Source organism: Gekko japonicus, unplaced genomic scaffold, assembly GCF_001447785.1.
Source record: "Gekko japonicus isolate JY-2015 unplaced genomic scaffold, Gekko_japonicus_V1.1 scaffold2226, whole genome shotgun sequence".
Lineage (NCBI taxonomy): Eukaryota > Metazoa > Chordata > Lepidosauria > Squamata > Gekkonidae > Gekko > Gekko japonicus.
In genome coordinates, this window is record NW_015159781.1 from 243560 (window position 1) to 270018 (window position 26459).

The 26459-nt window shown below is 45.9% G+C and overlaps 2 protein-coding genes across 2 annotated transcripts in view; one reads left to right on the plus strand and one right to left on the minus strand.

Moving 5' to 3' along the window:
* The window catches only part of POLR2B (polymerase (RNA) II (DNA directed) polypeptide B, 140kDa), a 32024-nt gene extending 29182 nt beyond the window's left edge, over positions 1 to 2842 (plus strand). Inside the window, 4 exon segments of the mRNA XM_015406988.1 lie at positions 288 to 401; positions 503 to 663; positions 1768 to 1963; positions 2753 to 2842. Coding sequence (XP_015262474.1) covers positions 288 to 401; positions 503 to 663; positions 1768 to 1963; positions 2753 to 2842 — 561 coding nt within the window.
* Positions 2843 to 4834: 1992 nt separating this feature from the next.
* The window catches only part of IGFBP7 (insulin like growth factor binding protein 7), a 46882-nt gene continuing 25257 nt past the window's right edge, over positions 4835 to 26459 (minus strand). Inside the window, exons 3-6 of the mRNA XM_015406998.1 lie at positions 24046 to 24155; positions 18303 to 18407; positions 9211 to 9337; positions 4835 to 6413 (exon numbers count right to left, since the gene is read on the minus strand). Of these exons, the coding sequence (XP_015262484.1) occupies positions 6394 to 6413; positions 9211 to 9337; positions 18303 to 18407; positions 24046 to 24155 (362 nt within the window). The 3' untranslated portion in view covers positions 4835 to 6393. The remainder of the gene's footprint in view (positions 6414 to 9210; positions 9338 to 18302; positions 18408 to 24045; positions 24156 to 26459) is intronic.

Sequence of the window (26459 nt, forward strand, 5' to 3'; positions counted from 1 at the left end):
CACCTCCCGAAGAAGCCTGTTCCACTGAGGAACTGCTCAAACTGTCAGGAAGTTCTTCCTGATGTTTAGCAAGAAATTCCATCCCGCAAGCTTCCCCAGCAAAGTGGGGATTTGAACCTGGGACTCCTAGACCCTAGCACTCCACTCAAACCACTGCACCACTCTGACGGTCACTAGTTCTGCTCCACTAGTGGAGTTTTAAGCTGTTGTGATAGCAAATGTTACAGGGTTTTTCCTTAGATACCTTTTGCAAACATTTGTCATTCACTAAACCTTTTCCGCCCTAGGTATCTGCAAACAAGGGAGAAATTGGTGACGCCACACCTTTCAACGACGCTGTCAACGTGCAGAAGATTTCCAATTTGCTCTCTGACTATGGTTATCATCTGAGAGGCAATGAGGTACCTCATGTTCCCACTGGCCGATTATGAGACTGGATTGTCTGTTCTCCACGTTGCGCATGTGGCAACTTTTGGTTTTGCTGACCCTTTCTTTCCTGCAGGTTTTGTACAATGGCTTCACCGGTCGCAAAATCACATCGCAGATCTTTATTGGCCCGACTTACTACCAGCGGCTGAAGCACATGGTGGATGATAAAATCCATTCTCGAGCAAGAGGGCCGATTCAGATCCTTAACAGGCAGCCTATGGAAGGCCGATCTCGGTGAGAATAGAGGCTGGCTTTATGTACTTTTCTGGATGGCGCAGGATTCAGTTAGAGATTTTATTTATTTTTTAAATTACCTATCCCACTAACCCAAAATGTGGCAACTAGTCATCTAAACAGAAGATTTGCAAAATGAAATGGCTTGTTCTATGTAGCCGTTCATCTGGGCTGAGTAGGAATCTTTTGCGGGTGATCAGAGATGGAAGCTTTTGTTGTGACAGAAAGAGAGGAGGTTGGTTGATTTTTTCTGCCCTTTGTGATGCTGAAAATGACACAGGACAGAGGCATGTGTGAGTAGGATCGCTACTGTTTGCACGGCTGTAGAAAAAGTTCCATTCAAATGAGCCTTACAAGTTAGTTGACTGTTTTCTGTCTGTGCCCCCCCCATGGCTACTGAAAATGTGTTTACGTGTATTAAAACCGATATGCCTGTTTATAGTTGCATGCCCCAAATATTCTGTGCCACGTTCAAACAAATGTGATTTCAAGGAAAGCCACATTTTATCACTTGCATAAATTTAGCAGACTTTATTGGGCAATTTTAACTGTCGCAGAATTTCCTCTGCTTTAGTTGTACATAGAGAAAAAGAAGGAACTGCACAAGCTCTGAAGACTGATCTATAATCACTAGACATTTTACTCCAGCTTCCCTGGGTCATGATCTTTTGCCATGAAAACTTCCAAGCATAGATTCATAAAGTCTAGGCTAGAACCTTGCTTTAAAAATAAAATGAAAACTGCCATTCTTAGGAAGCTGGGTTGTAGCTTTTCTACACTTCCATAAAATCGTGGCATGTGTATACAGTTATAATTTGATCATAGAACTACATTTCAGAGAGATTTTTCTTTGGCATTCTATCCTGCACCAGCAACTTCATATATAGCACAAATAGCATGAAGGAGACTACAGTTGTGTCTAGCATATGATTTGTAAATGGCCTTCATTGTGTTTTTTCCTCTGGAAGTATTTTCATGTACAACTCAGATTCTGTTCTGGATGTTTGTTTGCTTAATTTTTTTTTTTTTGGGGGGGGGGGATCAGCCTGATTGGTAGCTGCCAGCTCAGAAAAATGTGGAAACGTATATATGTTTCTCTCTCAGTGATGGAGGCCTTCGTTTTGGAGAGATGGAACGTGACTGTCAGATCGCTCACGGAGCAGCGCAGTTCTTAAGGGAGAGATTATTTGAAGCCTCAGACCCCTATCAGGTTCATGTGTGCAACTTATGCGGGCTGATGGCCATAGCGAACACGAGGACACACACCTACGAGTGCAGGGGCTGCCGGAATAAGACTCAGGTATGTCAAAGGAGGAGACAAGAACGGGCATCATCTTGAGGTTGGGTTTCAAAACAGCAGAATAATGTATTTGCACATTTTCTGCACAAAGAAGGATCCTGAAAAGCAGACCGTTTAGTTTGGTAACAGTCCCGTGGTCCATTAGGGATGAGCTCATTCACAGCTTAAGCTTTCTTGGGCTAGAATCTTTGGTAGACAAAGAAAATCTGGAACCCAAAGGCCACGAAATGCACAGGGCTCTTGGCTATGCTGTTCACAAACCCCTTTTCATCTTTATGCGTCTGATGAAGTGTGCTGTAGCCCGTGAAAGTTTATTCCGTGATACCTTTGTTAGAATGTAAATGTCACATAAAGCACAATGAAGCATATGTTGTTTGGTCCAAAATGTGACGACTTTTGGTCTCATCTGCAGTATGACTGACATAACCTTTTTAAGGCCCTGACCTGGATAGCTCAGGCTAGCCCAATGTTGTCAGCTCTCAGAAGCTAAGCAGGGTTGGCCCTGGTGTACTTTGGTGGGAGACCTCTTGCTTTGACAACCCTATGGGGTCACCATAAATCAGCTGCAACTCAGCACTTACCCCCCCTCCCACCTTTATAAGGCTGTTGCTAGAATAAAAGTGAAACTTTCAACTCTCTACAAAGGTTCAAGGTAGTATTTCATTCAGAAGTACTGGATGCGATTTGTCACTCTCTGCTTTTAGCATTCTGTTGTGATGCTTTTAACTTAATGAGTAGTTTTCTTTTTATGGATACTTAAAAAAAACCCCACTATCTCCCCCTTTTCAGATTTCTCTGGTGAGAATGCCGTATGCTTGCAAGCTCCTCTTCCAGGAATTGATGTCGATGAGCATCGCACCTCGGATGATGAGTGTGTAGCCTTCGGGGACTCCTTCTTGCTTTGACAACCCTATGGGGTCACCATAAATCAGCTGCAACTCGGTGGCACTTCCCCCCCACCTTTATAAGGCTCTTGCTAGAATGAAAGTGAAACTTTCAACTCTACAAAGGTTCAAAGTAGTATTTCATTCAGAAGTACTGGATACGATTGTCACTTGCTGCTTTTAGCATTCTGTAATTAGTAGTTTTCTTTTTATGGATACTTAAAAAAAAACCCCACTATCTCCCCCTTTTCAGATTTCTCTGGTGAGAATGCCGTATGCTTGCAAGCTCCTCTTCCAGGAATTGATGTCGATGAGCATCGCACCTCGGATGATGAGTGTGTAGCCTTCGGGAACTCCTTCGGTTAGCCGCGGTGTGATTTTTATCTCTGTGGTGGTTTTAAGATGTGTGTGTTCACTGAAAATCATGACAGCAATTCTGCTTTGTAGTGGAGGTTCTCAAACTGGCTTTTATGTTTTTGTAAATACAAATAAACAGCTGTTCAGTCGGATAGTTGCCTGTCAGATTTGTATGGGAAAAGGGGGTCTTCTTGAGAACAGGCAGTGATTGGATCGGTGCTTGGAATATTAGCAGGGTCTTGCGTCATAAGCCGCTGGACCAAGTCAGGACAGCTAAGGACACTGGAGTTTTTACTGCAGGACTGTAGATAAAGCTGTAGGGATCGCAGTAACCATCCCAGACACTAGACTTCGTGCACCCTCACTTGGTGTAGGAAGAACAAGGATATCCTGATCCCTCAAATAGCCAAGATGAGTAACAGGACAAATTCAGATGTCTAGACCCAAAACCATCCAAAAGGTCTATAGATGTTGTCTGCCTTAAGGAACGATGGTGGAGTCATGCTATCGTGTGGACTCCAGGCAGGGAGATAATGGCGGACATTGCCTGAATCCCAGTGTGACTGTCCAGCAACAGAAGGTGTGTATGATGTCAGTATAAGGGAAAACAGGAGAAGATCTGGTAGAACTGGCCCGCACAGAAGTGGGAGATGTGTACATTTGGTACAATGCTAACTAAAGTGTCTGTGTAACAAGTGGTATCTGAGGTTTGCAGCATGAACTCTGCCCTGGATAAGCATTGCCACTCCATCAACGCTGTGTGTGAGAATATAATTTCCAAGCAAGACACACACCTCCATCCCAACTCCTGCAGTGTCAGTACATGTTTGAAGTGAGGTGTAACCAGAGTGCATCGATGTGCATTCACGTACGTGGGAGGAAGATGCATATGTCCCAGTGCCCTCTTGGTCCATGTGAACAGGAATTACCTTTAAAAAAAAAATCTTCCCATTTGAATAAACGTATTTGCAATATCCCAGTCCACTGATGTGCTTTTAAGTACCAAGTTCTGAATGGACACCATTAGGAATTGCAAGCACAGACACCGTCAAGAGGGGATTGGATAAACACATGGAGCAGAGATCCATCAGTGGCTATTAGCCACAAGGTATCAGTGGAACACGCTGTCCGGGGCAGTGATGCTCTGTATTTTTGGTGCTTGGGGGGTAACAGTGGGAGGACTTCTGGAGTTCTGGCCCCACTGGTGGACCTCCTGATGGCACCTGGGGTTTGGCCACTGAATGACACAGAGTGTTGGACTAGATGGGCCACTGGCCTGATCCAACATTGGCTTCTCTTATGTTCTTAACATAATTATGTTACCCAAGCTCCTGATCCATCCTGAAATCTATCTATTAAGTGCTTGGAGACAGCAGACACCCAGTGCAATCACAAAAGTGCTACATAATATTGAAGAGACCTTACGGATGTGGCAGTCGCAGGGCACAATTTATGGTGAGAGGCAAGTATGGGGGTGGAGTCTGACAAACACAGGAGTGCTGAATCTGGCTTTGCAACGTCTTCTAACAGGCCTCCAAAGTTCAGAGCAAGGACAACATCTAGGACGGCAGGAAATCTGGGCCACATAGGTGTCATTTAGCATGCTTATTGCAAATACCAAGGAGATGGATTAATAACCAAGTTTAGGTTTATGCTTAGAAGTATATATCTAGGCAACCATGTATCCATATATCACTTAGACCTGTATGCACCACATATGAATTCTATGTTTATCCATTAAATATATCACATATACAGACAGATCTCCAGTTACTACATATATTTTTGCTACGTGAATCTTGGCTATAAAAAATGCATCCATGTCGGTTCATCCTTTACAGGAAGAAAAAGAACTGGATTTTATACCTCACTTTTCTCTACCTTAAGGAGGTCCAAAGTGGCTTACAATCTCCTTTCCTTCCAGGGACTAGACATGTACTGAGAGCCCAGATAGGAGCTCCCATCTTTGGCATATACTGTATTTACCCGAAAGGAAGACAACCCTTGGTGTAAGACAACCACTCCTAAAAATGTTATATGCAAAAAAAAAATTAATTGTGCATACCTGTAATTTATATATAAATTTAAGACAATCTATTCTTTTTGATGGCGCACCTAGGAAAAGATCTTTCTTTAAGGGGTTGAATCCAGACTAAATAATCCATCAGCAGACTAGAATTGCCCTGCCTCCCCCATTCCCAAACGCCCCACTGAATTCCACGAGATGTTGCTCCAGGGTGAGACGGACCCTGAGAAATTACACGGGAGGGGGTATCTGAAAGAAGAAAGAAATGGTGAAAACTGCCAATTTAGTCTGGATGCAACTCACTGTTTAGACTAGATCTGATACAGAAGCTGAACTGAACTAAGTTGGGGGACTGCTGAGAGGCCGGAGACAGAACGAAGCCATCCTGACCCCGAACCAGAGTGGAATCGCTTTGCTACTGAAATCTGCAAGCTGAGATAAGATAGCACATTGCGGGGAGATATATCATTGCACAAAGCGTATCTTGGCTAGGCCTTCTGAAGTATTAAGAAATGCCAAGATCAGTCCGGCAGGGCTCTCACTGAAGTTAATGGAAAAGACAGTACTTTGACTGGAATGTGGGGTGGGACAGTGGAATATATGGAGAGAGGGAGCAAGAAACAAAAGGGACTGAAAAGACCACAGAAGGTTGTGAACCATCACCTAAGAAGACATTTGTAGGAAATAATATTTTCTTGGGACACTGTGTTAAACCTACATAAGGAAGAACACTTAGCTTGGGTGGAGGGCTGATCTTGAAGGGTACGGCCACATTTGTAACCAGACTGGCATAGAATAACTTGACTAATGTGCACATTTGAATTGTATGTGAAGAAGTGAGCAGTGACTTATGAAAGCTCCTACCCTACCTTAAATTTTGTGTCTTTAAGGTGCTGCTGGACTCGTGCTCTTTTCTATTTGAGCAGTGGCACTGTTCTTTGTTAGTCTGGGAAACCCCGTGGTAATACTGATCCCAAGAATTCCCCTTCATCCCCATGGAACCCTTTCCCACTGTTGGCCCCTTAGCAAAAATTATGGAAGGAGAATAACTGATCAGAGAGGAGCAGGAAAGAACAGAAGCTGCAGACTTCCGGAAGACTAGCCTAAGCTGACCTAGACGAGAGCTTCTTCCCCCTCTACACACGACAGAGACTGTTCGCTTTTCATAGCTCGGCCTCACCACCTGCAACAGAAGATGGCACAGTTTCAGAAATTCAGGAGGTCTCTTAACAGAAGCCACGTTTGTCATTGAAATGTACTCTAGAGAAGCCCAGTGAATTGCTAACTTTGTACGTCTTCAAAGACATAAAAACGATTAACTCTCCAACCCTCCCACACCTGTTAGCAGATCCAGATGGGTAGCCGTGTTAGTCTGTCTGTAGCAGAAGAAGAAAAGTTTCTTTATATCCTGCTCTTCACTACCCGAAGGAGTCTCAGAGCGGCTTACGATCTCCTCCTCTTCCTCTCCCCTCAACAGACACCCTGTGAGGTAGGTGGGGCTGAGAGGAGAGCTCTGCGAGAACTGTGACTTACCCAAGGTCACCCAGCTGGCTGCATGTGGAGGAGTGGGAAATCCAACCTGGTTCTCCAGATTAGAGACTGCTGCTCTTAACCACTACACCAAGCTGGCTAGAAAAGAGCAAGCGTCCAGTAGCCCCTTAAAGATGAACAAAATTTGCGGCAAGGTATGAGCTTTCGTGAATCACTGATCAAATTCAGTGAGCTCTGACTCATGAAAGCTCCTACCCTGCCACACCTTAAGGTCCTGCTGGATGCTTGCTCTTTTTACACCTGTTAGTAGTAAATCAAAAAGCTGAGGCTTCATAGCCCCCACATAGGTTTTCTCATCTCCACCTGGGGCCCCTACTAAGCAATACCGAACCTTAAGCAAGTCAATGTTCTTGCATTCCTCCTCCATACCGCCCCCCTGCAAGTTCGCCTTCCTTTGGAGGAAGCCTATGGCAACCTCCTGTCAGACTGCAGTCACCAGGGCTGTACTTGACAGATTGTGCTGAGGCTACCAGCTTCCTTCCCTTTTTCACTGAGTTACTTAGCCATGGAAGAAGAAGAGGAGCTTGGATTTATGCCCTGCCCTTCACTCGGAGTCTCAAAGTGGCTTACAATCTCCTTTCCCTTCCCCTCCCCACAACAGACACCCTGTGGTGAGGCTAGGAGAGCTCTTTCACGGACTGCTCTGGAGAGAACAGCTCTGAAAGAACTTGTGACTGACCCATGGTGACACCAGCAGCTGCATATGGAGGCGTGGTGAATCAACGAGCCAGTTCTCCCAGATGAGAGTGTGTGCTCCCTAACCACTACACCAAACGGCTGGAAGAAAGGAGATGGTTCCAAACATAGGGCTTGAAGAGACAGACCTTGGGAGTCATTCCCACTTCTCCTATCTCCTCAGCCTTGTGGTCCATTATGGATTCTGTTCATTTACAAGCACCTGAGTTCTGCAACACCCACTTAAGCTGTAGCGAGACCTTCTGAAGTCTTGCACAAAACTTTAAAACGGAACTGTTCCAAATCTGGCCACTATACAACAGCCAAACACGTCCCTTTGGCGCATCTATTCAGATGTTTCCAGTCCTCTTTGTACCAGCCCTAAGAGAAAGCAGCGTTAACACACTACCCGCCTACCTTTCACGGTGGGTATTTCTTGCAAGGAATTAACCACGGTAATTCTTGCCGATGCGGTGGCCTCTCCCTGAGAGTTTGATGCGTGGCACTCGTATTCTCCGCTGTCATCTTTGCTCAAGGGGGATATCTACCGAACACAGCCACAGTTAACAAATGGTGTTTCTCGTTATCCCTAACCTTTATTCAACCCTACGGATAGCACTGGGCTGCCTTTCGATGAGCTGGCCCAAATTAATTAATTTATTATATTTATAACCCGCCCTCCCCGCAAGCCCTCTTAGAAGCTGATTCCCAGATCACAGTTCCGTTTTTCTATCACCCGAATGAGTAATATCAGGAACCGCTTCCTGACTGATGCTCCTTTTGGCTTCTGCAGTTCATGCCTGCATCTCTTAATGCTTATACACAGATGCTGTCATATGTGTGAAGATATAATACTGGCATATTTTGTTTTCTTTCTTGCTAATGCACGACTAGCGAACCTCTGGCCTTATGTCTGGAGAATCATCATCATCGTCATATGGCATCATATGACTACCCAGGAGATCCGAAGATAGTCTGGCGGCCAGAAGTTCTAGCTCCTTTAGCGTTATGCACCACTAGGTGGCAAGCTTGTTTTTAAGGCAAGAGACTGTTCAGAGGTGGTTTGCCATTTCCTGCCTCTGTGTCACAACCCTGGTATTCCTTAGAGGTCGCCCTCCCCAATACTAGCCAAGGGTGACCCTGGCTCAGCTTCCAAGATCTGATGAGATCGGGCTAGCCTGGCCTATCCAGGTCAGGGCTGTGTCTGGAGACTTGATAAAAGACACCTGGCCTTAAATGTTTCAAGTGGCTTGGATCCAAACGATTCTGCCACGCAGCAGAAGGTGCTTCTACTCCCACGTACAAGGGATGCTGATCGCAGCCTGACAGCTATTGCAGGCTCTTTCAGAGGGTCCCCTAACTATCCGGAATGCCTTGGAATCAACGAGCCAGTTCTCCCAGATGAGAGTGCGTGCTCCCTAACCACTACACCAAACGGGCTGGAAGAAAGGAGATGGTTCCAAACATAGGGCTTGAAGAGACAGACCTTGGGGGTCATTCCCACTTCTCCCGTCTCCTCAGCCTTGTGATCCATTATGGATTCTGTTCATTTACAAGCACCTGAGTTCTGCAACACCCACTTAAACTGTAGTGAGATCTTCTGAAGTCTTGCACAAAACTTTAAAATTGAGCTGTTCCAAATCTGGCCGCTATACAACAGCCAAACGCGTCCCTTTGGCGCATCTATTCAGATGTTTCCAGTCCTCTTTGTACCAGCCCTAACACAAAGCAGCGTTAACACACTACCCGCCTACCTTTCACGGTGGGTATTTCTTGCAAGGAATTAACCACAGTAATTCTCGCCGATGCGGTGGCCTCTCCCTGAGAGTTTGATGCGTGGCACTCGTATTCTCCGCTGTCATCTTTGCTCAAGGGGGATATCTACCGAACACAGCCACAGTTAACAAATGGTGTTTCTCGTTATCCCTAACCTTTATTCAACCCTACGGATAGCACTGGGCTGCCTTTCGATGAGCTGGCCCAAATTAATTAATTTATTATATTTATAACCCGCCCTCCCCGCAAGCCCTCTTAGAAGCTGATTCCCAGATCACAGTTCCGTTTTTCTATCACCCGAATGAGTAATATCAGGAACCGCCTCCTGGCTGATGCTCCTTTTGGCTTCTGCGGTTCATGCCCGCGTCTCTTAATGCTTATACACGGATGCTGTAATATGTGTGAAGATATAATACTGGCCTTTTTTTGTTTTCTTTCTTGCTAATGCACGACTAGCGAACCTCTGGCCTTATGTCTGGAGAATAATAATAATCATCATCATCCTATGGCATCATATGACTACCCAGGAGATCCGAAGATAGTCTGGCGGCCAGAAGTTCTAGCTCCTTTAGCGTTATGCACCACTAGGTGGCAAGCTTGTTTTTAAGGCAAGAGACTGTTCAGAGGTGGTTTGCCATTTCCTGCCTCTGTGTCACAACCCTGGTATTCCTTAGAGGTCACCCTTCCCAATACTAGCCAAGGCCAGCCCTGCTTAGCTTCCAAGATCTGATGAGATCGGGCTAGCCTGGCCTATCCAGGTCAGGGCTGTGTCTGGAGACTTGATAAAAGACACCTGGCCTTAAATGTTTTAGGTGGCTTGGATCCAAACTATTCTGCCATGCAGCAGAAGGTGCTTCTTCTCCCACATACAAGGGAGGCTGATTGCAGCCTGTCAGCTATTGCAGGCTCTTTCAGAGGGTCCCCTAACTATCCGGAATGCCTTGCTAGGGACCATGAGGAGTCACTGCAGGAAGAAACACAGGGACATCTTGGTGCATGGCATGGAATACCATGGGCAGATCTTTGGATCCAAACCAGGTGGGTAGCTGGGTTGGTGTGTGGTGGAAATAGCAAGATTTCATGTCCAGTCTCAGCAGAAGACCAACAAGGTTTCCAGGATTTCCAAGTAGCAGTTATCTTACAAAAGAATTTCAGAGGGAAATTGGAGAGACTGCTGAATTGCAACTGATAATGAAGCTCAAGACAATGCATCCTCCTGGATTAAATCGAGACCTAGGTTTCCTGTCTCATTACCAATGCTGATTTCTCCATGCCTACTACCTCTCTGCATATCACAGCTAACCCAATCATACCTGCAATTGTCATTTGCCTGCTAATGTCATTTGGCATCTGATACCACTCCACTTTCCAATGTATAGGGCAGATGGATTCACATTCTAGCTGTAGCTGCAGGAGTGAGCAGTGATTCATGAGAGCTCATACCCTACCAAAAATTTTTTGTTAGTCCTTAAGGTGCTACTGGAATCTTGCTCTTTTCTAAGATCTCCAGGGTATAAGCTCTGGAGAATCAAAGCTCCCTTCAACAGATACAAAGGGAGCTCTGACTCCTGAAAGCCTATATCCTGGAAATCTTGTCAGTCTTTAAGACACCATAATCTGCACCTCCTCTTATGGCCTGCTAAGGCTCTGACCACTGATCATGGCCCAAAAGAGTTTTTGTTTATTTAACCCTTTATATGCCGCTGAGTCTGACTATGGCCGCTCAAGACGGCTTACCTATCCTGTAGATGATGCATGACACCAACTCGCTGGATGAAACCCGTAAAAATAAAATCCAACAATTCCAAGATACATTGGCCCCAGTCACACTAGGGGGAAAGGCACGGCTGAAGTGAGGCTTTTTAGAGCCGCATCAAAAGAGAAGTGCAGCTGCAGGATCAGACAGATCCCCCCAGATGCCGCGCAGTTCCTCCCCGGCATGAACAGATGCTGGGGGGAAGCCACGGACCGGAAAATGAGGTGAGCCCGCTGCGCATGCGTGTGCATGTGCAGTTCGGCAGGACCTCGCATGCTGCGGGAGAGACAGGCAGGTCGGCGATCAGACGTCCGCCCATCAATGTTCCCTCTAAGCTGCATAAATCAGTTTGCTCCGGAGCCATCTTTCCTGAGCTAAGACAAAAATGTGTGAGCCGGAGGCTAAAAAACTGTGAGCTAGCTCACACTAACTCAGCTTAGAGGGAACATTGCCGCCCATGCTGTGCGGCAAACAGTAGGTAGTGCTGTTTTGCTACTACCTTTTTGAGCCGCGTCTTCGCCCGGAAAGGACGGATCGGGAACGGGTGTGCGCTGCTTCCCAGATGTTGCGGTATGATTGTGCCTGCTTGATGCACCCCCGATCCGTCCCTCCCGCGGGGCAAATCCTCCCGTGTGACCGGGGCCACTATATACATCTGGTCCCCGAAGGAGGGGTAGAAACCAGCCTTATTCCAGTTCAGCTTTTCCTAGAAGATCTCTAGAAAGGAAGTTCAATTGGGAAAGGCTACCACCTGCAAAGGCCCCACTAATTGTCAATGACGAAACAGTGTCAGATGAAAAAGGCAACACAGCAAAGCCTTACCTGCAAACTCTTTAACATATGCAGGGGTGGGTGGTGTCCATATAAGAAAAGGTCCTCTCTAATAAACTGAATCTCCAGTATGCCAGGGTCATTCAGACGGTCACGAGCTTGTTCTAAGAGACTTTTGAGTGGACACTGCCAAGTCTGAAGCTTTCCTCTGGCCAAAAGACCCTCTTGGTAGGGAGGGTGGTATGATCTAGTCCAGACTCATTAAGCTGGGTGGGTACTTGCATGCGAGACCACCAAGGAAGAGTCTGCAGGGGAAGGCAATGGCCAGCCACCTCTGCTCTGAGCTGAGTTAGTGTGAGCTAGCTCAAAGTTTTTTAGCCTCCGGCTCACACATTTTTGTCTCAGCTCAGGAAGGGATGGCTCCAGAGCAAACTAACTTATGCAGCAGCCAAATCGCTCGCTCACAACTTTAATGCAAGTAGCTCACAAAGTATAATTTTTGCTCACAAGACTCCACAGCTTAGAGGAAGCCTTGGTTGCAACTTAACGCCACTTGTGTACGCAACAAGCCTCTTCTATGAAACCAGTGAATCCAACCTGGACAGCTCAGCTGTACGCAGCCTGTGCAAAACTGGCCGGTGTCCAGCCACATTCCGAGTACTCAAGGGCACTTACGTTTTCTTAAGAAGGGACTGGGGATTTCTGCCAACTTCCCCTCCCACTGCAGATCTCCACAACGTTGTTCCTGAGGGTCCACTGACCACCCAGAACAAAATTTCAGGGGGGCGGATTGCAGAATCTGCCACTCCCTCTGAAGTGCCTATAAGTCTTTGGAACTGCATGGTTGGCCACAGACCAACAATGCTGTACTCTGTTACCACGTCGACATCTTTTGCCAACTCGCAACAATTGATTTTACGCAGTCTGGAGGGGGCGGGGACAGAATAAACAGGGAACTAATTTTGAACCGTAGAGTCAAGTTTGTTATCCTTGGCCATCTGTCATTGGTCTTTGTTGCTACGGCACTCAAACGCCATATATGCATTACAAAGCTTAACCACTACACCAAACTGCAGGGAGAAGTGGCTCTAGGCTCTCCACCCCTGCTGTTATCCTGTCCACAAAAACCACCCATGAAGCCACCTTGTAAAAGTCACATTACTTACATGGCTACATATAGCTTCCATGATAGAGCCCTTAGCTACATTGCCTGTGTGGACCTAGCAAAGAAGTTAGTGTGGCACTGCTCTCTCCCTATAAAAAGCTTCTCAGTTCTGATTGTTCCAAGCCTGGGACCCATGAGCAAGATCTCTATATACCCAACAGTGAATAAAAGTAGTGGTTTACTGTGATGGTTCCTCCTCTGCCTTAAGATTGGCCAATGGGAGCTGACACAATGTTGGAAAGAGGCTGACAGTTGAAAAGCCATTGGAGTCGGAACTGGCTGAGGAAAGAGGCAGTAAGTTTGAGCCAGCCGTCTAGCAGAACAGCAACTGACTGGGAAAAAGTCGGCTTATAAAAAGGAAATACAAATGCCTGACAAGAACTGTGGTTCAAAAGTTCAAGAACAGATCAGCTTGGTAACTGTGTACCTGATTCACTCCAATGTTGTGTTTAAACCATAAATAAAGGTTCACTCCTTGCTTGTTTGTTTAACCCTGTGGACTGGATGCGTGTGGTCTCAGGGAAAGAAGAACACACAAATACACACATACTGAGATCTTGGTCTATATACATATATTTACTAGGATATGAATAAATGGTGGCAGTGTGCGACTAAAGTAGTGTTTGAGTCCCAGCCCCATTAGCTCTGTATATGAACGAGGGGGTGTTATCTAAAGGGGACTGGGCTACCCTATCTAGTGGCATCTCTGTGAGTAAGTGGAAGGACCTGGTCTCTGAAAAGGTTAGGGCTCTCTATTGTGTTCTTAAGATGCAAGATGTGTGGTGAATTGTGACTGCCTGACCCACCTGTGACCCTGAACATGTGTGACAGAGGTTGTGGTGAGTGGTGGGATCTCTGTGTGACTGAGAAAGGGGGTTATGAGTCACATATTAAAAACTATGTATACCAAAACTCTTCCATGGCCAAGCTTGTTCTAATTTGAGCACTGCCTTGATTGCCATCGTTACTGTTGTGGAGAATTCTGTCCCAAATTCCATGTATGAGTAGCACTGGGTAAGACATTTCGGCCTCCCTGTTCACCTCACATGAACAGAGAGTGCACCCTAGGAAATGCCCAGTGCTCTTCTGTGGCTGCACAGTGCTCTTCAAGGAAGTTCAGTAGTGGTGGGCAACCAATCCTTCAAGAAAGTTCCTCCTCAATTAACAGTCTTGTTATTAAGAAACACCTAAGGCAGAGTCTCTGGGGGCTCCATGGAAAACCACTGTTATGAAACATACCACCAACCGCCTGTATTTTGTCTGGAGCTTAACACTACTTGAATACTTTGTTGATAACAACAGGAAGTATATGTTTGATGACTGTGCTCTGAAATGAAGATAAATTCAGACTGAAGCAATGCTGGCTGTGAATGAACTGGCAGGCTTAGTCTCCGGCCAGAAATCTTGGCTTGTAGCCTACCACTCCCAGCAGCCAAGTCTGAAACTTTCTTTCCACCAGAGGAAGGCTTCTTCAGCTTTGAACTTGGCTGGCTAGCTTCCGTAAATGAGAGACTGTTGGTGCCTTGAAAAGAAGAGCTCACTCTAGCTCGCCAGAGACTCACTGAGAGATGGATGGAACCATGGCTCAGTGGTAGAGCACCTGCTTGGCACGCAGAAGACTCCAGGTTCATACCCTGCTCTCTCCAACCTGAAAGGATCAGCAATGTTCCCTGTAAGCAATGTTCCCTCTAAGCTGCGGAGTCATGTGAGCAAAAATTCTACTTCGTGAGCTCCTGGCATTAAAGCTGTGAGCGAGGGATTTGGCTACTGCGTAAATTAGTTTGCTCTGGAGCGGTCCTTCCTGAGCGAAGACAAAAACGTGTGAGCCGGAGGCTAAAAAACTGTGAGCTAGCTCACACTAACTCGGCTTAGAGGGAACACTGGTTGTAGGTGATGTGAAAGACCTCAGTCTGAGACCTTGGAGAGCTCCTGCCAGTCTGGGACCTATGGTCTGATTCAGTGTAAGGGAGTTTCATATGTACATGTACATCTGACCCAAAAGCAACCCTACAAACCAGGACGGGAAAACTGCAGAAGCACTCTATTGCTGTATATACGCATCCTTAACCAAGGTAAAAACGCACACATCTTTGAGAAAAAATGAGGCCTAATAAGGGATTGTGGAATCAACATGGCTCGCAAGCTAGATCCGTGATACTACCAAAACAAACAAAAAAGGTGCTTCATTTCATAAGGGACTGATTTTTTTTTGGAAGGAGTCACTTTGTACAAATTTCACAACACGGAGAGACTGATGTGGGGTGGGGTGGGAAGACTGTGCTCGATTCCCAGACCGCTGGCTGAACTCGCCCTGCCAGATGTCCATGTGTGGGCGTACAATCTGCAGAAGGTTCTACTTGTGCTACATGTACCCTGGAAGCAAAAGATGGGGTCAGAAAACCTCCTTGTACTGAAGAAGCACAGAGGAAGCAGTGGCTTTTAACATGGGTAAATGAAGCTTACATAGGAGACTACAGGAAAATATAAAAACTAACCACTGGTCAGTTTCACATCTGAAAGGAGATGAATGGAGCCTGTTAGCAGGGTCTCAGTCAATGACTCTCAGCATTCATAATTAAGAAGGGTACATCTGCCCATCAGTCTCTGATTTTGATATCTCTACGTCATCCCCTGGAATTAAACCCAAACAAATGGTGACCATGTCAACTAAGCTTGATATTCCAGTTTGGCCCTTGCATCTGTTAAACACCTTTATTATGCTCTATGCTAGTTTTCCGCTCACCCTCTACCTATATGTATGAATTGGTAACTTCCATTTCAATGTATCTGAAGAAGAGTGCATGCACACAAAAGTTTATACCTTGAATAAAACTTTGCTGGTCTTAAGGGTGCCACTGGACTCGAACTTTGTTCCAGTGGAACAGCAGCCACTGTTATTTTAGTTTTAGAATAGGATCAGACCTGCTGAAAATGCAAGACAGGAAGAGCCAGATGGACAGAAAAGCAAAACCAGGACAGCAGAACTGTGTAAGATGTGATTTGAGATGAACAGATGACTGTTTTTTGTTATCTCCCCCCCACACACATTTCATAATACTTAATGGAAGAGACCCTGACTTGGATAAACTAGGCTAGCTCAGTTTTGTCAGATCTCAGGAACTAAGCATGGTTGGCCCTGGTCAGTATTTGGATGGGTGACCTCCAGGGAATACCAGGGTCGTAATGCAGAGGTAGGCAGTGGCAAAACACCTCTGAAAGTCTCGTGCCTTGAAAACCCTAGGGGGTCAAAGCCTGTTGTGACTTTACAGGGGAAAAAAGGAGGAAAACTTCAAACTTTGCTGGTAACACACAAGCCGCATATTTGTAAGACCTGTTTTTTGCATCAAGGGACTGGATTCCGCAGATCTATTTGTTGGAAGATAAAGGCAGTGGCAAACCACCCCTGAATGTCTTGTGCCTTGAAAATCCTCGGGGGTCACAGCCTGCTGTGACTTGACAGGGAAAAAAAGGAGGAAAACGTCAAACTTTGCTGGTAACACACAAGCCGCATATTTGTAAGACCTGTTTTTTGCATAAAGCCTATTTTATCAAGGGACTGGATTCTGCAGATCTATTCTATTTGTTGGAAGGTGAAGACTTTATGCTGTCTCTGAGTCCTAGCATTCACAAGAAGACTGCAACAGAGTCAGAGAGATGGATGGGCAGGACACTGGCCACTCTTCCTTCTACCACTCTCTGATGCCATCCCTTTGAAGTATAGATTGCTACTCTCAGGGAAACTTCCTTCTGTCTTCACCCTCTCTCCACTCACTTTGCCTCTCTTCTCCATTTTGGCAACATGAGAGCTGGACATGCTCACCTGCATCTCCATCCATCCTAGCTAGTTAGATAGGTTAGGAACCTATCTCTACTCTTTCCTATCTAGAAAATGGAGTTCCTATAATAAAGAACTCTTATTATTTTGAAAAGTTAAAAGAGGCTCTGTGTAATTTTTGTTTCTTGCTAGCACACACCTCAGATGGGCTTTGCTGCATTATAAGCCTTGGGCACTCTGCTAAATATTTCCAAAACCATTAATAGCGATGCCCTCGAAAATGGAGTTCCTATAATAAAGAACTCCTATTAGTTTGAAAAGTTAAAAGAGGCATTGTGTAACTTTTGTTTCTTGCTAGCACACACCCCAGATGGGCTTTGCTGCATTATAAGCCTTGGGCACTCTGCTAAATATTTCCAAAACCATTAATAGCGATGCCCTCCTCCAGTGCAAACAGCCTTCCTCTAATTCAGTGGTTCTTAACCTTTGTGGGGTGATGGACCCCTTTGAGAATCTGATGAAAGCTATGGACCCCCACCCCAGAAACAATGTCATAGCCAGGTGATGATGATGATTGTATGTTACCAGAACATGTACAGTAGCATCCCTTGCCCTCCTACATTGGTTCGGAGTGAAACATTACTGTAATAACATCACTGAAAATGCTTTTCACAAAGACAAATTTTCAAAGTAACAGGAAGGAAATCAGAGAATTATTTTTTTGTTCCTGGTTCATGGACCTCCTGAAGCCCATCTGTGGACCCCCTAAAGATCCAGGGACCCCAGGCTATGAACCCCTGCTCTAATTCCACTGGGAAGAGGCCCTTACATCAGAGGAAGTAAATGCCCCTGTTAGTGCAAGAGATTCCATGGCATTCAACCCATATGTGTATGCCCAAGCTACGTATCTGCCATTCCTCATGTGATCTGGGAATCAACCACACAGTTGGGGCCGGGATGTGATAGATTTTACATAGATAAAGACATCAAAGACGACGGGGACGGCAAAGGATGAGATGGTTAGACAGTGTCATAGATGCAACGAACATGGTTGAGCAAACTTCAGAGGACGGCGGAAGACCAGAAGGCCTGGCGTGATCTGGTCCATGGGGTCACGAAGAGTCGGACTCGACTGTGCGACTGAACAACAACAACAACCCCTATGATAGAGGTGTAACTATGTAAATTGTACTTACGTTAATCTATTCAGGTGGGTAGCTATGTTGGTCTGAAGCAGTAGAACAAAGTTTGAGTCTAGTTTAAACAAAGTTTAAGACCAACACGGTTTAATTTTGGGCATGGACATGAACGCTTATACCCAGAATTAAACTTTGTTGATCTTAAAGGTGCCACTGGGCTTGAACTTTGTTCTATGTAAATCTGTGATAGATTTTACATAGCTACACCTGCTCATAGGTGGACATCCAGTGGACAAAAATAACCAGTATGAATATTTATTATTTATTTATTTTTATTTATTAACATGTTCATTTGCCATGAACTAGGCCCCAAATCTGCAACACCAACGTCTTCCCTGAAAGCAGCTGCCAGTCCATGAAAAATACACAGAACTGCCTTAGTTAGGAAGAAAGCCAGTACTTACCAATACCCAGCCTGTCACTTCGTGCTTCTCTGGACCCCCACGCGTCTGGATGGCCAAATTCTCCCGATCGCCTGGCAGCAGCTCTGTCCTTTGGCCCTTCGCTATCTGGATTTAAGGAAGGGACCCTCTAATTAGTAAGTGCCCAATTACCGTATTTTTTGGACCATAAGACTCACTTTTTCTTCCAAAAAAAGTGGGAGGAAAAGTGAGTGCGTCTTATGGACCGAAGGTTCAGAATATTTCCCCCCCCCCGTTTTCCTCCTTTAAAAACTAGGTGCGTCTTAAGGTCAGGTGCGTCTTATGGTCCGAAAAATACGGTACATGAACAAGCTAACAAACATTTTGTGGTCTAAGGGGCTTTCCTCCAAACATTCAATATAATTCCAGTCTTGCTTATATATATATTTTTTTTTTGTACCAGAGTTTTTTTTACTCCTCATTTTATACAGTCTCCATATTGGTTCTATTTTTTAGTAATTATCAAAACTAAATAAGGTATCTTTTACGTCTCCATATTTTCCCAAATAGTCTTTTAAATCCTTCCAGTCTCTGTAAAAATCCTCTGCATCTCTATTATTCAATTTCCTTGTCATTTTGTCCATTTCACCTGCAAACAATAACTTTTTAATCCAGTCATCAATTCCCGGTGTTTCTTCCTGTTTCCAACCTTGTGCATAAGCAAGTCTAGCTGTTGTCACCATGTACCACATCAAAGTTCTTTTATCTGCATTAACTTCCTCCATTTTCAGTCCCAAGAGTAACAGTTCCGGTTCCTTTTTAAATGTACATTTTAAAATCTTTTCCATCTCTAAATGGATTTGAGTCCAAAAAGCTCGTGCTTTTTCACATGTCCACCACATATGGTAAAAGGAACCTTCCCTTTTCTTACATTTCCAGCACTTATTTGACATCAGTCTTGCTTATATCTATTGATTCTCCAAAAGAACTGAGAAATTACTTCCCTGAGCCCACAAGGACTTCCTTGTTTTCAAAGGGCAGCACTGTTGCATGATAGGAAACTGCTTTTGAAGCATGGGTGGAAGGGGAGGGAATCAAGGGATCAAAGAAAACAGAACAGTTTTGCACATTTTGCTTACATGATCCTGGAGGTGGCCATGGCTCAGTGACAGGGCAATTGTTTGGCATGGCCAAGGCTCCGGGCTCTTCCACATTCTCATTTTTGCTGCTTGTTTGTCCCTATTGCTTCAGGGTTCCCCCCCCTTTCTGCATGTGGTTTCCTCCCTCTAGTGGTCAATTTGATATTACATCACTGTATGCCCGACATATCTCCCTGCAGATTTAAACTGCAGGTTTTTATGCCAGTCATACAGTGGTGTAATATCAAATTAATCACTAGAGGGAGCAAAACATGTAAGAAAACAAACAAAGCAATAATCCATGAGAATGTGGAAGAGCCGTCTGTCTTTTCTTGTTAAGCGATCTCATAGAGTAGACTTTTCTTTGCTTGAGGTCCTGGAGAGTCACTCTAACTAGATGTTCCTGAGCCAGATGAATCAACTGGTCTGACGTTATAAGACAACTTGGTGATTTCACAGTCTAATGGCTTTGGATCTTGGCCATTGATTTACTATGGCAGGGCTTCCCAACACTTTTGGAGCTGCAGGGAGCTTTGGGATTTCAAGAGGGGGGTGGTGAGTGCCACTCCAAAACGGTCGCCACAGGAGGCGAAGCCAAACCCAGAATGGCTGCCTTAGGAGGCAGAGCCGCACAATACCTCTCTCCTTGTTTTGCAAGAGAGTCCTGGAAGGGTAATAAAAACAAAGAAAGGAAAACCTGTGGGAAGGAAAGTAGAAACAGGAGGAATAAAAAGAAGGGAAGCCTGAAGGGGGACGGAACCACAAGACTGGAAGCTTACTAGTCCTCTTCCTCCAGTAGCAACTACTGCTCATGCATATACGGAGAAGGCTTTCACTGGGACAAAAGCAGCCAATAACAAGCCCTGCCTTATGAAGGCCCAGCTCACTTTCTGAAAAGCACAATGGGCAGCAGGGAAGTACCGGAAGATGCCATGGCAGCCACAGGCACAATGCTGGGGAACCCTGGACCATGGGCTTCTCCTACAAAGGGTCAGATTAGGGATGCCAGCCTCCCGATTGGACCTGGAGACCCCCGGAATTATAGTTACATCTCCAGACTATGGAAATCAGTGCCACTGGAGAAAATGGCAAGATTGTCCCATCCTGCCATTTACTGACTGAGCTACCCTAGTAATGTGTTTTCTTCTTTGCTGAAGAACTCTGGCTGTCCCACCCTGTCACAGTGCAGTATTTTGGCTGTTGGCTCAGCCCAGGAAACTGAGGGAAAGATGAGGAGCCCCATTTAACTTAATCAACTTAAATGGCACTTGAGGCATTTCGAAATTCAAAAATCACAAAATGTTTTATTTAACAAAGAGGGGAAAGGTAAGATGAAATCAGGGGTTGAAATTTCTGAGGTAAAACCAGTACACGCCCAGACTTTAGTTCTTATGTTTCAGGCTATTCAGAGTTTCTTAAGCTATTCACAGTTATTTAAAATTTTTATGCTTTTGTTCCAGTGTTTTCCAAACCCTCCAGTCCACTTTCTTTGTGTATTCACTGACTCTTTTAGTTTCCAGAAGGCTGGTGCACTCTTGCTAGTACCCAGACTCCTTTTCTTGAAACACTGTAACTTTTCTTGAGTTTTTAACTGAATCTTATGGTCTCCAAAGGCAGAGGTTAAGACACTGAGCTGCAGATCAGAAGGTCTGTAGTTTGGCAGTTCAAGACCCTAGTGCTGCATGACAGAGTGAGCTCCTGTCTCTGGCCCCAGCTCCTGCTAACCTAGCAGTTCAAAAGCAAGAAATTGCAAGTACCGTAGATAAATAGGTACTGCTTAGGTGGGAAGGTAACAGTGTTCCATGCGCCTTGGCATTTAGTCATGCCAGCCACATGACCACAGAAACGTCTTTGGACAGTGCCGGCTCTTTGGCTTGAAAACGGAGATGAGCACTGCCCCCTAGGGTCGGATTCAACTAGCTTTTGAGCAAGGGAAACCTTTACCTTTTTAACAACACCAGACAAGGGATCTCTGCACTCTTCAGAGCAAACTCTTTGTTTGACTGGGTAGGGAAATTCTCCTCTCACTAGAAGATCCATCCCCTTACTTTGGCCGGAATGGGAGTCTTCACCTACTTCAAAACTTCCTTGCCAACTTTCTCCCAGGTCTCCTGTCTGTGTTAAACTGCTCTCAGTCAGGGCTGAATTCCAAAACTGTCAGTACTCTACTCTTCTCAGCTAGGGCTGAAATCAGACTGAATTCTCCTCACCATCCAGTTCAGAAGTCTTTCTCTGCTCAGCTGATGCTAATCGATCAGATCTTTTGGAACAGACTGTCACTCAAGACTCTCTGGCTCTGTGAAGAATTAACCCTTCACAGTCCTTTATCTGTTTATGCAGCACTTCTAAGCTTTTAAAAGTGCAATCCATCACAGTGAGGAATTTCAGACAGGCGATATATTCTGGTTCAGGAACGGTTCCCAAACGGTTTCTGGTCTGACATTTCAGACAGAACCATTTTAGAACCGGTTCCCTACTGGAATATATTTGTACTTTCACACACAAATGCTTCTGTCCCATTCAGGAAACAGGGCTGAACCGGTTTACCTGTAAACCACTTCCAAATAGTCTTCAGTTTCTTCTCCTGGATCTGAAATCTTTTTCCCGCCGTTTTTCGCCCGCACGGGCGATCTCCGGCTTTTTTTTAATGGTCGCTTTAGAGCACTATAGTGCTATAACACAACACTTCAGGAATTCCAATGGGTTTGCTATAATGTTGTTTTGCTGTTGTGTTATAGTGCTATAGCTCTATATGCTCTAAAGTGACCATTCAAAAAAAAAAGCTGAGCTTGTTTTCTAAAGCTTGAGGGCAAAATGCAGTCAGATGCTGGGGGTGGTGGTGGAGGAAACGGACTGAAAAAGGGAGCCAAAAGGCAAAGGGGGATTTCTTCTCTTGTGCTGATACGACAACACTGCCTGACCCCCGTTACTTCTCATTTTGCTGTGTACTGTTTCTAAGAGCTTCTCCCTCTAGACAGCATAGTTATTCTTTAAAGCCCCCAGGGAGCATTTAGCTTACACTCGATTCCCCCCCTCCCCTGCCTTGTTCAAACCCTTCCCTTCTTACAGCTAGAATGCTTTTATGATACACCCTCTTGCTGTAACAGCTCAAAAGTTATTTTTACAACTGCCTGATTTCTCTTGCTCCTCAGCTTATGACGCTGACTTAATTCTAGCTCAAAACTGTGCTGCCACAAGGGTGCAATTCACCATTAAGGTACACCCTCTTGCTGTAACAGCTCAAAAGATATTTTTACCACTGCCTGATTTCTCCAGTTCCTCAGTTTATGATGCTGACTTAATTCTAGTTCAAAACTGTGCTGCCACAAGGGCGCAATTCACCATTAAGGGTTTTTTTTGGTATGATAAAGTCCAGTTGAAATGAATGGATCCTTGCACAGGAGAGCTGGGTAGTGTTCTGGTACGGTGCCCATTTAGTTCAATGGAGCTTGAGCAGGGTTGCCAGGACCCTTCGTCATGCCAGTGGGGGGATTTGGGAGGCGTTCTGGGAGTGGGTGGGGATATCATGCAACGCGCTGTCATCACCCGGAAGTTATGTCAGCGCATCAGCAATGTTGGGGGTGACACTCCGCTTTGTGGGCAAAACTCTATGGCAAAATCGGCCTCAAACCATAGAGTTTTCTGTCAAGAGCTCTCTCAGCCCCGCCTACCTCACAGGGTGTCTGTTGTGGGGAGGGGAAGGGAAAGGAGTTTGTAAGCTGCTCTGAGACACCTTTGGGTAGTGAAGGGCGGGGTATAAATCCAATCTCTTCTTCTTCTTCTTTTACCTCACAGGGTGTCTGTTGTGGGGAGGGGAAGGGAAAGGAGTTTGCAAGCCGCTCTGAGACTCCCTTGGGTTGTGAAGGGCGGGGTATAAATCCAATCTCCTCCTCCTCCTCCTCCTCTTCTTCTCTTCTTCTTCTTGGTGGGGGCCAGGGCAGAAAAAGCCTTGGCCCTGGTCGAGGCTAGGCGGATGTCCTTTGGGCCAGGGATCACCAGGAGATGTTGACTGGTTACAGCCATTTGCTGGTGCGGTGCGGTGACTAATGTTGGATCAGGATCTGGGAGACCCAGGTTCAAATCCCCATTCTGCCACAAAGCTCACGAGGAGATGCTGGGCTTGTCTCTCTCAGGCTCACCAGTCTCACAGGGTTGTTGAAAAGATACAGTGGGGAACAGGAGAACCACAAATACTACCCTCAACTCCTTGGAGGAAAGGTCGGATACAAATCTACTAGACAGACAGACAGACTGAAAGACAGATAACTAGCTAGATCTATGATCCCCTGGCTTGGTAAGGCCTCTAGCCTTAAAAGTCTCTCTTCTGAAGGGAGAAAGCCCCCTCTTTTTTTCAGAATCAGAAACCAAACAGGCTCTCTTCCCCAGAGCAAAAAGCTGAAACTCATTTCTTCTCAGTGCTACAGAAGGGCTCAGAAATCATTACCTTTGCCTCTGCAGGAAGCATCCATTCAGATGTTTGGCTTGGCACCTGTCCTGTGATTGGTTCCGTCCCCATGGCAGCCATTTTGTGACAACCCTTGTACCCTTGTCAATGTTTCAAAACACCTGCAGGTGCAACAAGATGGGGATCTCCCCTCCCATCTCTAGGTAGATCATTTTCAAAATCTGTCCTGAAGGCAACTAACCTTGTTCCAGGTAAGTACAGGAGTTGGAACTCCGATGACTTCACAGCTCAGATAAATCTGTGCCCCAGTGACATTCCAGATATCTTTAGGGGGTGTCACAATGGATGGTCCTAGAAACAAGAAAGGAATGACAATAAATGTCAGCAATGGTTTTTGGGAGACCTGGTCTAGTTAGTCCAGTGTCCAGAGCTGGTTTAGCAGAGTGCATTAAAGCTACATACGCTGAAGCGTCTTTCCCCCAGGTAACCAAGCTTAGTCACTAAGTTACACAGAGCCACCTTAGGAACTGCATTCTAGATAGAAAAGCTTAGAGATAGGATAGTATCCTCGTCTAACTTGCTAAGGATGGACACAGATGGTGAGAGGCCCATCGGTGCCATGGTGCCAAGATGGAGACGGCGTGTCCTCCCTCTTGGTGTGTGCAAGGAGAAGTGCATGCTGGGAGAGGATGAATGGAAGGAAGGACAGGAAATGTCCCTGGGAGTAGCAATCTACATTTCAAAGGGGACAGTGGCTGGCAGCAGAGTATACACAGGAAGAAGCTTGGTCTGCCTTTCTAGCCTACCTAACTCTCTTGCCACACAGTCTGGAGGTTGAGCCATGGGACAGCGTCCAGTCTTCACTTTCAACAGCAGGTTGGCCCAGTGGCCAAGAGCACCCTCTATCAGCTTCATCTGCTTTGCCAACTCTCCTTTTTTTACTCAGCAGATCTAGTCACCCTGATCCAAGCTTTTGTAACCTCGCTGTTGCCAACTCTCCTTTTTTACTCAGCAGATCTAGTCACCCTGATCCAAGCTTTTGTAACCTCGCGGTTGAATTACTGTAACCTGCTCTATGCTGGTTTATCCTTGAAGGCAGCCCTGCAGCTAGTTCAGAATGCGGCAGCCAGATTACTATCCAGGGCTAGCCAATATCGATATTTTAATAAATAAACAAACAGACTCAGGCCCCGGTCACACGGGCCAGAAAACGTGTGTGTGGGGGGGTGTAGCTCTTTGCGCTGTCGCAATCTGATGCGCGATTAGGCAACCAGACTTGACAGCGGCACACCGGGGCTTCCACCGTCGGCGCGCACAGCAAAGAGGACGACGGCGCGATCACACCACAGGAGTCCGGAGGCAGCCCGTGGCAAAACATTTGCTGGTAGGTCGATCCTGATAGCTTTTAATTATGCAGCTTCGGCGGCTTGCCACGGGTTGGCCACGGGAGTGCTACGCCTCCCAGATGTTCCGGTGTGATCGCGCCTGGAAAATCCACCGGAGTATCGTGCCTTCAGCGGGGCAAATGCTCCATGTGACCGGGGCCTAAATATAGTTAAACCTGAAATAACACCGGCCTAGTTTCTCTGTGCCCTGACCCAGGCTAGTCCAATTTCTTCTGATTTTGGAAGCTAAGCAGGGTTGGCCCTGGTTAATACGTGGATGGGAGGTCCACCAAATAAGTCCAGGGTCGCTGCACAGAGGCAGGCAATGAAAACTACTTCTGTGTTGTCGCTTGCTTTGAAACCTCCACAGGGTCGCCATAACTCACTTGGGAATCCAGTGTTCCCTCTAAGCTGAGTTGGTGTGAGCTAGCTCACAGTTTTTTAGCCTGCGGCTCACACAGTTTTTGTCTTAGCTCAGGGAGCATGGCTCCAGAGCAAACTAATTGATGAAATCGCTGGCTCACCACTTTAATGCCAGTAGCTCACAATGGAGAATTTTTGCTCACAAGACTCCACAGCTTAGAGGGAACATTGGTTGGGACCTGACGGCATTTCCCACAATCCTCATCCAGTTTCTCTATGGCTGGACCCACATGACTGGATCTGTGTGCCCGAGGCGGCTTTGGGCTTTTGGGTCTCAACAGCAGCTGCCTTCAAACTGCTTGAGAAATGGAGGAGGCTTTCAGAAGCAGCTCATGACAGGGCCTGAAGGAATCTCCTACCCAAAGAAAGAATGTTGGGAAACAAGCCAAGTTTAAAGCAGTCCAAGGCCTTGGGCACGCCCTACAGGGCTCTTTCCATTCTAACCTTCTCTGTCACAGGGCCAAATTCGTAATGACGCCATAGCGTCAAGCAAGGCTATTTTTGGGCAGGAACGCACAGGAACGGAGTTCCGGCTGGCTCCCAAGTTAGCCACACCCAGCAGGAACTCATTAGCTAATAGGCCACACCCAATAGCACAAACTCATTAGGATTGGCTACATTAGGGGTGTGTGGCCTAACATGCAAAGGAGTTCCTGCTACAAAAAAAGCCCTGGGTTTTGACAGCAAACAAGGGAAACAGAATAAGAAGCAAAAGGTGGGTGTGGCTTCTGGTAACATGGGAATGCTGCCTAATATGCTAATGAGTGGTGCAATCAGGGGTGTGGCCTAATATGCTAATGAGTTTCTGCTGCTAGGTGTGGCCTATTATGCTAATGAGTTCCTGCTG